Source organism: Nycticebus coucang, chromosome 22 (genome assembly GCF_027406575.1).
Source record: "Nycticebus coucang isolate mNycCou1 chromosome 22, mNycCou1.pri, whole genome shotgun sequence".
Lineage (NCBI taxonomy): Eukaryota > Metazoa > Chordata > Mammalia > Primates > Lorisidae > Nycticebus > Nycticebus coucang.
This window is the reverse complement of record NC_069801.1, coordinates 40,436,138-40,448,901: the sequence shown is the minus strand read 5'-3', so window position 1 is coordinate 40,448,901 and position 12,764 is coordinate 40,436,138. Positions and strand designations below refer to the sequence as shown.

General features: G+C 46.3%; 1 protein-coding gene across 10 annotated transcripts in view; it reads left to right on the top strand.

Annotated features, from left to right (window-relative positions):
• The window catches only part of ERI3 (ERI1 exoribonuclease family member 3), a 139,467-nt gene that overhangs the window by 34,572 nt on the left and 92,131 nt on the right, over positions 1-12,764 (top strand). For all 10 annotated transcript variants that reach the window (XM_053577433.1, XM_053577431.1, XM_053577428.1 and 7 more), the window contains exons 5-6: positions 5,996-6,055; positions 10,558-10,649. In XM_053577433.1, the coding sequence (XP_053433408.1) occupies positions 5,996-6,055; positions 10,558-10,649 (152 nt within the window). The remainder of the gene's footprint in view (positions 1-5,995; positions 6,056-10,557; positions 10,650-12,764) is intronic.

Sequence of the window (12,764 nt, the reverse complement as noted above, 5' to 3'; positions counted from 1 at the left end):
TCTCCCTTATGGAAAGGGAAGAAAAGACTTCCTTCTTTTAAACCAGCCAGTTACCTGAGTCCTCCAGTGGCCTGAAAGTCTAGTATCCTCTTGTCCTTTTCTTCTTCCTTTCTGTATGTGGCCTGCCCCTCTGTGAGGCTAGGCTACTTGGCATTAGACAGGTAGGCCCAAAGTTTAGAAAGGTTGCTGCCTGTTTAGGAATGGAACGGAGTGCTGCTGGAGCTGAACCCAGGATGTAAGTATATCGGGAAAAGAGGGAGTTTTCTCAGAGCAGGACTGCTGCTAATTCTTTTTGAGGGCAGTAGGAGTGGTGGTTGGGATCCTTGTTACAAAGCCTATTATGAATTGCAAATGTGATTATGCTGCAGGGACTGGGCCTCCCATTTTGTCTCAGGCTTCTCAAAACTCTCTGGGACCTGTTCTTTGTTGTCCCTCCTCTTTTGTCCAGCCTCACATCTCCCTGCTTCATCTCTCACCCAACTCCTTTTATACAGTGTATCTTTTTGCGCAATGATTCCTCTGTTTGTGTATGCTTTTCCCACTCTCCACCCCTAACTTGGGCTATCCTCTAAGACTCTACTCAGGGTCACCTTCCCTGGAAAGTCTTCCCTGATCCCCAGGTTAGTTTGTGCTTACTTACCCCCTCCTAGTTACGCTGTAATTATTTATCTGTCCCCTCACTGGACTATGAGTTCTTTGAGAGCAGATCCTAGAGTTGATCCATCTCTGTCCCATCATTAGGGTCTGGTACCAAATAAACACTTGACATGTATTTCTTAAATGAATGAGTATTGTCAAGGAGATTTTCTGTCTCCTCTGAAAGCAACTGTAGTGCTGATTTGCTCTTTTGAATAAGTAAAGTCTTGTTTTGAAAACCTCAGATCATCTAAATATTGCTGTGTCTCCATACCATGTGGAATTGTATTGCAGAGAAAAGTTTGGACATAGGATGGGGGCTGTAGTTCTTAGACCTTATCTACCCTTGGGGTAGCTGCCTTTAGAGCTAGGGATGGAGGTCATTCCAACCAGAGACTCTTTTATTAGTAAGTGCAAGGAACAACCCTGTCTTAGTCTGTTTGTGCTGCTTCTACTCATGGTGGAAGGGGAAGTGGGGGTGTGTGCGGAGATCTCATGATAAGAGAGACAACAAGAGAATGAGGGTAGAGATCTTTCTATAAAGCAGCTCTTGAGAACTAATAGAGTGAAAGGGAAGGCATTAATCTATTCATGAGGGATCTACGCCCATTACCCAGACACCTCAAATTACAGCCCACCTCCAACACTGGAAATCAAATTTCTTTCTTTTTATAATTTTTTTGAGACAGAATCTTACTTTGTTGTCCTGGGTGACAGTGCTGTGTTGTTATAGCTCACAGCAACCTCAAACTCCTGGGCTCAAGTGATCCTCCTGCCTCAAGCCTCCCAAGTAACTGGGACTAGGGGTGCCTGCCACAATGCCCAGCCAATTTTTCTATTAGTAGAAACAGGCTAGATTCCTGAGCACAAGGGATCCTCCCTCCTCGGCCTCCCAGAGTGCTAGGATTACAGGCATGAGCCACGAAGCCTCACTGGAAATGAAATTTTAGTATGAGATTTGGAAGGGTCAAACCAAGTCTGAACTATAGCAAACCCCAAACCTCTAGATTGTACCTATGTAGCAACCCTGTCAGTATTTCCTCTCTTTGCACAAGAGGAAATACTCTCTAGTGTATGTACACATGCACATACAATTGTACACACATGAGCACATGCTTGTGGGGGGAGAGAGGCAGGCTTAGTGCTGGACTATAGGAAGTAAGATTCTGCCTTGAGTCTGTGGCCCATATGCAGACACTTAACTGCCCTAAGGAACATGTTATTAGCCTTCTTCAGGTCCTTTCTTAGTTCTAATTGATAGTCTGCCTGGTGACCTGGTTCTAACATACATGATGAGGTATGTTTCATTCCTCCCCAGTCCTTTCCCTGTGACCTCTAGAATCTGCTCCAACTCATCAGCTCTCTGGCTCTAGCAGCTGGGCTGCTGCACAGTCTTGACCATGTGCAGTTTTCTTTTTGTTGTTATTGTCATGAAAAACTAGAAAAATACCCACTTTGCTAAATGCCAGTGAAGGGTTTTGTCTTGCACCTGTACTACTTCTAAAGGATGAGATTTATTGGTCTCTTTGTCTGAGGAGAAAGAGTGGGTCTGATTATCAGATTGCACACCAGAGACAAGTGCTTATGTAATCAACAAACTGTCTTGGTGTCAGAATACGATCGTGTTGTAGATAAACTCTGAAAGGAGAAAGCGCTGGATGATGACATGCTATTGGCACTGAGTTTCCTGGGCTGCTGCCTGTAGTTGCTAGCTAGTGTTTATAATGAAGCCAGCTCATTCATGGTAAAGCCTTTGTGTGGGTAGGGGATCTCAGTAGCCAGCCATGTTATTGGTCAGGGTCAAAAGCCCCTTGCCTCGTGGTTTCTGAGTCTGGAGAAGTAGGAGTTAATCTGTAATCCCTCAGTGAAAGGAGCCACGGAGCACACATTAATTCTTCCTCTCACCTCTACTGCTTTAAGTGGTTAAGGTCTCTGAGCTCTGTTTAGCTTGTGAGCCCTGGTTCTCAGCTTAATAATACTTGGCTTTGCTGTAGTACTTTTCATTGTGAGGATGTGAAAGCTTTTTACAAATATATATTAACCCAAGTGGGAATGAACTCAAACTATAGCATGACAGATTTAAGTTAGGCATAAGATAGAACTTCCCAGTATTTTGTAAAATTATGTCTCCCTCATGGCTTCTTATGTAAGTCTTACAGTTAATTTATAGGTTGTTAGTATCAGGTGGAGGGACTGACTTCCTTAATTTCATCCCCTCTTTATCCAGTGCTTTGGCAGAGGTAGTCCATCCTTGGAGAGATTAACACAGGTGTGTGAGGTCTTCCCCTACAAGGCTGTGAACTAGTTGAGCCAACATCACAAACTTTTGTGTCTCTGGGCTTGAGTTCAGACTCTTCAGGCTCAGCTTGAAGGCTCAGCTGTGAGTCTTGCTAGACCACAAATAAAAATACCTGTTTTCTGGGAAGCAGAAAACTCATTAGGATCCACCCAGGGTGAAGATTCTAGCATTGCTGAGCACTGGGGTGCAGTTTGTGAAAGTCTGAGGATGCTAGTGCTGCAGCCCTTGGGTGGGAAGAGGTAACCAGTCAACAGTGAGGGATCCCACAGCAGGATGTCAGAGCAGCATCCTGGTTTTCCTTTTTGGCATAGTGATTTTCTTGCCCCTAACAGTGGTTTTTCTGGGGCCCAAGGCAGGCACATGTTGGATACACAGGTATTGACCTAAGCCCCATCTTCAGGGAGGAAGGGTTCTTTGCATAGGTGCATTAATTTTCTCTTTGAGACTTTTTTTTTTTTTCTTTTTTGGGCCGGGGCTGGGTTTGAACCCACCACCTCCGGCATATGGCATCCTACTCCTTTGAGCCACAGGCTCTACCCGACTTACTTTTTTTTTTTCTGAGACGGAATCTCATTATGTTGCCCTATGTCGCCCTCAGTAGAGTGCAGTGGCATCATAGCTCACAGCAACCTCAAACTCTTGGACTTAAGCGATTGTCTTGCCTCAGCCTTCCAAGTAGCTGGGACTACAGGCGCCCACCACAACACTTGGATATTTTTTGTTGTTGTCATTGTTGTTTAGCAGGCCTGGGCTGGGTTCGAACCTGCCAGCTCCTATGTATGTGGCCAGCGCCCTGACCACTTAGCTACCGGTGCCGAGCCCCTTTGAGACTTATTTATTTATTCATTTTAGAGTCAGAGCCTCACTTTGTCACCCTTGCTAGAGTGCTATGGCATCACAGCTCATAGCAACCTCCACCTCTTGGGCTTAGGCGATTCTCTTGCTTCAGCCTCCCGAGTAGCTGGGACTACAGGCGCCTGCCACAACACCTGGTTATTTTTTTGTTGCAGTTTGGCTGGGGCTGGGTTTGAACCTGCCACCCTTGGTATATGGGGCCGGTGTTCTACTCACTGAGCCACAGGTGCCGCCCTTTGAAACTTCTCTGAAGCTCTTTGGTGTTAGCTTACCTGAGTGACTCTTGGTGGGAGCCAAGAGAAGTGGATCTAACTAACCTTGTCCCATTAACCTCAGACCAGACAGAAGGCTGACTGTGGGCCCTCTTTTCTAGGATAATCCTGACCCTAAGCCCCAGCTGTAAGGTTGAGGGCGTATTTCAGCCCTGGACTTAGCAGGAGAGAAGAATGGGCAAGAATGCTTAGTGGTGGGTGCCTGGGTGTCAGTCAGTAACCTGGATATTGGACCCAGAGTTGGGAACAAGTCTGCTCTTGACTCTCTTTGGCACTTGTGTGCCTGAGACAAAAACATGGGGCACCTGCCCACTTAGTTTGTGGCTTTGGAAGGTGGATAGGCTCTGGGCACTGGTGGGGGCTGAGCATGGGTGGGGGCCTGGCAAGGACCCACATTCCATGAGGGCAACATTTTTAGGTTTTTCTTCCCTGCTGGATCCCCAGTTCCTACAGTGGGCCCCAGCACCTAGTGGGCTGTCTGTGAATAGCTATTGACTAAATAAAAGGAGTCCTTTGCACTCCAGGATTATTGAAGCTGCTGACCCAGAGCACATCTCCATCCCCATCCCCCCAGCCTATAGCGGACCATCTTTTCTCTTTGACTCAGGCCCTCCCTCTGCTGGGCAGTTCTTTGGTCTCCCAAGCAAGGAAAGGGTGTGGAGGTGCCAGCCGGGCGGGCACACTGTGGGTTAAAACCTTGCAAAACAACAGTGTAGTTAATCTTTCTAATTTATTTTCCTTTTAGACCATGGGAAGTCTGTAGGCAGCAGCTGTTACCCAATTAAAATACAGATTAATATAAAAACAGTTTCTGGAATATAAAATAGAGTGGCTGTGTCCTTACACTTCCTTAAAATACCACCTAATAATGACTTGATGAACTACAGAAACCCACCTAGAGGAACTCAGCGTTCTTAAAATGAAAATTTCTTCCCTAAAAGGTGTGTATTACCATTCCATGTAAGTCTATGAGAAAATAACCTTCCCTCTTGGAGCCAGCGGTTTCTGTGAGTTGGGTATTTGGTATTCATTAAATGTAATTATGGTTTAATTGGAGTTTAATTCCCCCCTTTTAAAAAATAGGAAGTTTCCACACAAGCATGAGATACTACTCTTTCTGGAAGTAGCCAGGGGCATGTTGGACACGATGATTTCCATTTTGTGTCCAGGACAAGGGGACCTTACGCCCTCAGATCCTTTTAGGCATTCTATCCCTAGTCTGTGTTTCAGGGGTATTTTAAAACCAAAGCAAAACAAGGAGTATTTTAAAACCAAAATAGAACACAGCAAAACAAGCTTGTTTGAACCCAGGCCTGACCTAGGAAGACCATAAGCCTGTAAGCTAGAAGTTCTCCAAACCAGATTCTGTCCATTAGGCCTTTTAGTCTTAGTTTCCCTGTTGATTAAAGATGGTTCTGTTTCCTGCTTGGCTAGTTGGTATTGAGGACCCAGGTCTGCAGGGTGAGGGATAGACATCTGGAGGCCTTCGCTGATGTTCACTGATGATGATGTGGACTTGAAACAAGTGGTGCCTGTTCTGTATGAGCACTCCCCAAGGTTTATAGGAACTTCTGTGAAGCTAGGAGTTGAATTTAGATTGTAATTTGTGGAAAATTATTGGGCCTATTGAATAAAAAAGACATGTAAAATAAATTTTTTTGCAAAATGAGAGCAGAAACCAGTATGAGAACACACTCTGTGGCCAGTAAGTATATATGTTTACCTTTATTTCAGAGCAGGATTTTGTGGGAGAAGCTCTTACTGTGTCCTAAGGCACACACACTAGGCTTTTAGTCAGGTTCTGAGCCTACAGCTGTGCCAGGTTAGAGCCCTTTATAGTACAAGGAGAAAAACAGAAAGTAAAGCATCCAATTCAGCTTTGAGTGTCTATGAGGTGGTTTTCCGCCCATTGGCTATTTCTCTTTTCTTTCAGCTCACCGGGATTATTCAAGCCATGGTGGATGGTCAGCCAAGCCTGCAGCAAGTGCTAGAGGTAGGTTGAATGACCTTTAATTCCTGACCTTTGACCCCTTCCTGCTGCATTACTCTCCCTCCCCTCCTGAGAATGTAGCCATGTAATTTGACTATGATTATGGCTTGATTAGAATAACATTTGCTGTCACATCAGTGACATGCTGTTGAGAGTATTGAACCATTGATCTGTCATCTCCAGCTGTTCCCGTCAGGGTTACTGACAGGATGTCCAACTGCTGCCAGGAGTCGGGCGCAGGGTCCCCCACCCCTTTCTGGCCCATGGTCCTGTGTGCTCAGGGAGCCTGTGGGGGACTTGGGGAATAGGGGAGCTGAGCTGTGGCATTGCGGGACTAGCCCCGGGACTGGAGGTGTTTTTGTTTAGCTTTCGTGTTGGCTTCTTGTGGCATGTGAGCACTTCATTAACTTAACCAGAACTCCCCATCGATGGCTTTTGTTTGCTGTGAGCTACTCCAGGAGCTGTGGCTGGGCCCGCTTGCCCCTCTGCAGCTTGCTGCTAGATGTATTGTGCCTGTCAGGGGTGCAGAGGCTGCACTGGGTAATGATTCCTAATCAGAATAATTACAACAATTGCCTATGTGAGGGAAATCAAATTAAAGACTTTAAAACCCTTGGCAGAGACCACACTTCTAGGATGTTCTCCTTGGGGAGCTGGAAAAGGTTAAAATGCTGCTTCTTATACTCTAGCCCAAGGGAATAGGAAGGGCAGTGCTTGGCCTCAGCTTATCTCGCACCCTGCTCTGGCCTGGAGGTTTTCACAGGGGGAGAAGGTCCCCTTCCCATATCCTCTATAGGGGGAGGAAAGAAGGAGAAAAGCCCCTTGGATCTCATTAGGTGCTTTAAGAGAAAACAGAGTATCTGGAGGAATACAGGGCACATCTGCATTGGAGGTAGGCAGCTAGAGGAGGTTGGATAGTGACAGGGAAAGATACCTTCCTTCACCCAAGAGATCCTGTCATGGGGGAGGGAGATGCAGACTGGATTTCCTGGGGCTCCTCGGGATGAACTAGGGTCAGAGAGGCAGGTTTAGGTTCATTTCAGTGGCAGAGTACACTCCCTGTTCCTGGGAGTATAAGAGCCTAGGCTCTGTGACCAGTCTGGTTAAATCAGGGTTGAGACACCTGCATTAGAGTGGTAAAGGATGAGATGAGCTCTAAGGGACCTCTTAGCCCCATGGACTCTCTTTTTTTGAGGGGAGATTCGCTTTGATGACTGAGAGAGCTCCTTAGTTTTCCTTGCTCCTGTCAGACCAGACTCCAGGAGAAGGAGGGGACCCATCCTTCCCTGTGTCCTGGCCAGCTTCCCCAGCCAGGAATGGCTCCTGAGGGATGCCAGAAAACACAGGCTTCCCTGCCATCTGTGGCAGAGATCCTGGGAAGAGGAAGCTGTTGAGGTTATGGGTTTTTTCGCGTGGCTCCAGCTGAAGACGAGATGTGATATTCCATGCCAGCCCTAGAGTGGGGTGCTCAGAGGATTCTGAGTCGCACCCAGGAAGCTACTTTCTGCTACTTCTGCATACTTTGTGTCTGAGGGGGCAGATTCCTGGCGTCATCCTGAATAGGGAGTTCCTGGCAGTTGGGGAGACCAGACCAGGCTGTGCTTTGTCTTAATAGCGCTGAGTTGGTTATAGAGCTAACGAGGTAATTTTTGTCCTGACTACCGCCCTGAGTAGGAAGCCAGGTAGATGTTTGCCTCACTCATTTGTTCTAAGTAGAGCTCAGGTTGGACCCCTGGACATTTAGTAACTGGGTTGGCTGGCCCACCTGATCGGGTTGTCTTGGTGTTTCTTCCAATCCTTTATTCATTTAAACAGAGAAGAGAAGGAAAAGGACAGGCCTGATTCCAAATGTAGTATCGTTTCCCTAGATAGTAGTAAAAGGTGCTGACCAAATATCTGCTGTGTGAGGGATGACTTGGGTCCGAAGCTTGCAGGGACCCCAGTGAGTGTTAAGTTTTTCCCATGGTGAAGGCCTGGTCTTTTTTGGGTTAGTCTCCTGAAAGTTCTGTTCTGTTCTGCTCTCTTCCACTGTGTAGGAATTGGGGCATTAGGGTGCCCCTCTAGCACACGGGGCACTTACTTTGGGGATGTAAAGTCAGTGAATTGGAGTAAGAGGTTATGCTAATCAAGGGAGCTCCAAGTTTGTTTTATATCTTTAGAAATTTTTTTTTTTTTTTTTTTTTTTTAGTGATAGGGTCCCACTCTGTCACTCAGGCTGAAATGCAGTGGTGTGATCACAGCTCACTATAGTCTATAGTCTCAAACTCCTGGGCTCAAGCGATCCTAAGCCTCCTGAGTAGCTAGTACTATAGGTGTGTACCACCGCACCTGGCTAATGTATTTTTATTTTTTATTTTTTTATAGAGACAGGGTCTCAGTATGTTGCCCAGGCTGATCCTGAACTCTTGGCTTCAAGTGATCCTCCTGCTTTGGCCTCCCAAAACGTTGGGATTATAGGCATGAGCCACCATAGGCATGAGGCCAACCTTACCTCTTTTCTTTTGTTAAGTCTGCCTTATTTTCTCTAGGTAATCCTGGGTAAAGGATTCGGGGGAGTGTGTGTATATATACATAGGTGTGTGTGTCTGCATGTGCATGCAAGGAGTTGGGCCAAAGCGACTAGGGGGACAGACCATTCAGCAGTTAGAAGGTCCAGAGTTTAGTTTCTGGGGAGACACAGCCAGGATATGATCTGTGTAGTCTGGCACTAGGGAGTAGCTCTGACATTCTGAGTGATATGACTGCTCAGCCATAGGACTCAATAGGATCTTTGGCCTCACTAAGCACTGCTTTAGTCAGGGCCAGGCCTTCAGCATCTCTAAAGTGTCCAGAGAGATTGCCTGTCTGCTAGAAGTAATGGCCTGTCTATTACATGCTGAGCAGATCAGGCCCTTCACAGTCTGGCCTAACCTAGTCCCTCAGCCTCATTTCCTGCCCCTTCTTTCTATATGCTATGGACTTTGATCACACTAAACTCTTTGTCTATTCTGGTTTCCATTCAGTCAACAAATACCTCTTGAGTAGATACTGTGCTGGATGAGTATTAAAACATTGAATAAGACAGAGACCCTGCCTTCCTGATACTTATAGTCTGGGAGGGAAGGCAGACATTAAAGAGATAATTGCTTCTCAAATATAAAATTATTGTGCCTTTGCCTCTGCCTTGTCAAGCAAACCCAACCGTCAAGTCCCTAGGTCAATTATCTTCTTTGTGAAGCCTGTCTGACTCCTTTCCCTGTGAAAGGTAGAGCTAGCCATTTCCTCCTCTTGGCCCTACAGCCACTCTGTTCACTTCTCCATTGCCACCCCTTGTCAGCCTACTACTATTTTGTGGTAGGCCCTTAATTAATCACATTTAATTCTCAAAACAACTCTGAGATTAATCATCCTATGCCATCTTATTGATGAGGGAAACTGAGGTTTAGAAGGGTTAAATGACTTTTAAATGACTTCTGATCAGTGACACAGCCAGGATATGGGGAGAGCCAAGAGTTGGAACCTAGATGTGTCTGAATTTCAGTCCTGCCTTTTTAGCTACTATGTGAGATAGCCTTAAAACAAATAATTCTCTTGCATGAGTAGAAGCAGAGGTGTGATCTGTTGCACTCCCTCTCCATGCCTGGGATCTTCTGAAAAATAGGAAATGCTTCATGAATTCTTTATGATAATTCTCTTGCTATATACTGTTTTTAGTATTTGTACTTCCAGTGTGAGTACAAATAATAAAACCAATCGAAGGGATGAAGAGAAGGAAAAACTTAAAGTGTGTTTAGGAGCGTTTTCTTTGCCTGTGTAGGAATTGAGCTGAGCCTTCAAAATATTGTGCTGAATTTGAATCCTCAACCAGCAAGAGGAGAAATACAAAGCTTGATTGGGGGCGGGGGGTTGGAGAGACAGTTTATGAGCAACTGGAGCAGGCAGCACTACCCCAGGTGTCATGATGGGGCTCCAACCCTGAGAAGGGGGCCTCTTCTGAAGGTGAAAATTTTCTTCACTCTCATTTGCCAAATAATCCAGTTCATAAATTTGGTTAATAAACATTTGGTGGAGGGTTAAATGAACAAATGAATGAAAGAAGCTGTGGGTTTGAGTTCCTACTTGGAGCCTCATCTTAGCTTGTTGTTGTGGCCCAGGATAGCCTGTGTTGGTGCTAGACTAGGCCTTTGTCTGAGAACTAATGAATGAGTAACAGGGAGGTCAGAGCAAAGTATTTGCACTGATCTGCTGGGATCTGGGGCAGGTTGCTAGACAGTGGGGGGCTGGAGGGTTCCCTCCTCCCTTACCCTTGGGCTTGTGGTATCTTCCTGAGGGATCATCCTCCAAGTGCCTCCGAAGTTCCAAGCCAAGGCTCAGCGCCCAGAGCAGAGCCATGGCTGGGTAAGATTACAATTTTCTCCTGATCTGATTACAAGCAGCTTATTGGCATTTTACTGTTGTGGCTCTTCACAGGTTCGGGGGGGTGGGGGGGGAAGGGAAAATCTCATCTGTTCTTGTGTACTTTTCAGAGGGTCGATGAGTGGATGGCGAAGGAAGGCCTCTTAGATCCAAACGTCAAGTCAATTTTTGTCACCTGTGGAGACTGGGACTTAAAAGTCATGTGAGTATGAGAAGGGCTGCTTTGCTGGCAGAACTTGGAATCTGTGGGACCAGGTTTTACCTTTTGGAAGCTTAAATGTTCAAGCCTGCAGGGCAGTTAGGTCAGGGCTTCCCAGGGTCCTTGAGGCTACTAGGGCTAGAAGAGAGTTGGAAGCCCTGCCTTTGCCTCTCTGGGGCAGGATGTGTACAGGTCAAGACTCTACCTGGATTGCTGTTGTTGGTGCCTTCCTTCCTTTGCCAAGTTTCCCTACTCATGACAGCCCTTCCAAATTTTTTTTTTAACCAATACCTAGTATATTTCTCCATGTAATGAGAAATAGTAACTTATTTATCAACCCTATAAAGTAGGTATTATTATAACTATTTTATAGCTGAGTAAATTAAGGCACAGAAAGGTCAAGTAACTTGCCTAAAAACACATAGCTAGGATTCAAACCTAGGCAATCTGGCCCCAGGGTCCAGGCTCTTAACCATTATACTATGCTACCCTTTTATCTGACTTTTAAGACCCTGGTGCACCAACTGAGAGCCCAGTGGTAGGATGAGAGAAGCCTACTGCTGGGAGTCAAAATCACTAGCCTCTTCCTTCTTCCTTTGTCCCCCTTAGTTTTTCTCTTTTGTCTCCTGACCCTGCCCCAGTTTTGGAAGACAGAACTGGTTCCTTTGCTGGGTGGACACGTCTGTATTTTGTCTGCCTTCATGGATACCTGGCTTTATATAGCCCCCAGGGAACTAAAGTGGGCTGGAAGTGGGGGGCACAGTTTGCTGAGGATTGACAGAATCGATACCTCTGTGTTCTCTGTGACTGAGGACAGCAGCAAGCATCTTGTGTTGTGTGTGTATGTGTTTGAACCTTTGAGCATAAGGTGGAGTGTTGGTGAGGGGTGGGGAATAGTAGCCCTGGAGTGACATTTCCTTCCACATCAGGCATCATCTCTCACCATGGCCCTCTTTGTGCCTTTCGGACACTGGATGTTGAGATGAAGTTATACACCCAGGTGGGTGTCAAGTGTGCCATTGGACCTCAACTCTCTAGGTGAAGACAGAAGGAAGCACAAGGCCGGATCACAAAAACACACATGAACCTCATCTCCTATGCCTTTCGGATTGTGTACACACACTACACACCTCTGGGTTTACTCTAGAGGGTGTCTGTACTCCCAGATGCCACCTATTTGTCAGGGAAAGTATACAGGCAGGGACTAGTAGTGCATGTGAATCGGGGAGGGTCCATGGAGAAGGTGAGTAGAAGGAAGGCTGCTGTTGTTGTTTGTGATGTCCTGGAGGGCTTTGAGCCCTTCAAGCTGGGAAGGGACTGCTCTTCTTGACCTGCTCTGTGGAGCTCTGCAGCCCAAAAGAAGCTTTTCAGGGTGGGATTGGTTTCAGGCTGACACAGAATTCTGGCATTCGTATGGCCCAGGAGGAAGGCTCATTAGCCTAGTCCAGAGGTCTAGTTCCTCTGAATACCTTTACCAAGACTTCTACTCTTCCAGTCTTTTTCACTCTCAGGTTGTTCATTGTCCAGACACTTGAATTTCAGCTTCTTCTGTTGTAACTCTGCATGGTGTCACCTATATATGTATGTGAAAATTTTTCATTGCCTGGTGTTGAAAACTATCTGGCTGGGCCTCCCAAGCTTGGAGCTGATCTCCCCATGAGTTGGAGAGGGAATTCCGCAGGGTGTTGTCTTCTTTGGATCTGGCCTATTCTGGCCCACAGTACTAGTCCACACCTTGGACCTTATACTACACTGCAGTATACTGGGGCTCTGCATTGAAGTTGGGGACTTCGGAAACTGCTTGGCATCTTCACAAGAAATGTCATCAAGAAGAGGGATTAGGTGGCAATACCCGTAGCTCAGTGGGTAGGGTGCCAGCCACATATACCGAGGCTGGCGGGTTTGAATCCGGCCTGGGCCAGCTAAAATCAATAGTGACAACTGCAATAAAAAAAATAGCCAGGCGTTGTGGCAGGTGCCTATAGTCCCAGCTACTTGGGGGGCTGAGGCAAGAGAATTGCGTAAGCCTAAGAGTTTGAGGTTGCTGTGAGCTATGATGCTACGGCACTCTACTGAGGGTGACATAGTAAGACTCTGTCTCAAAAAAAAAGAAAGAAA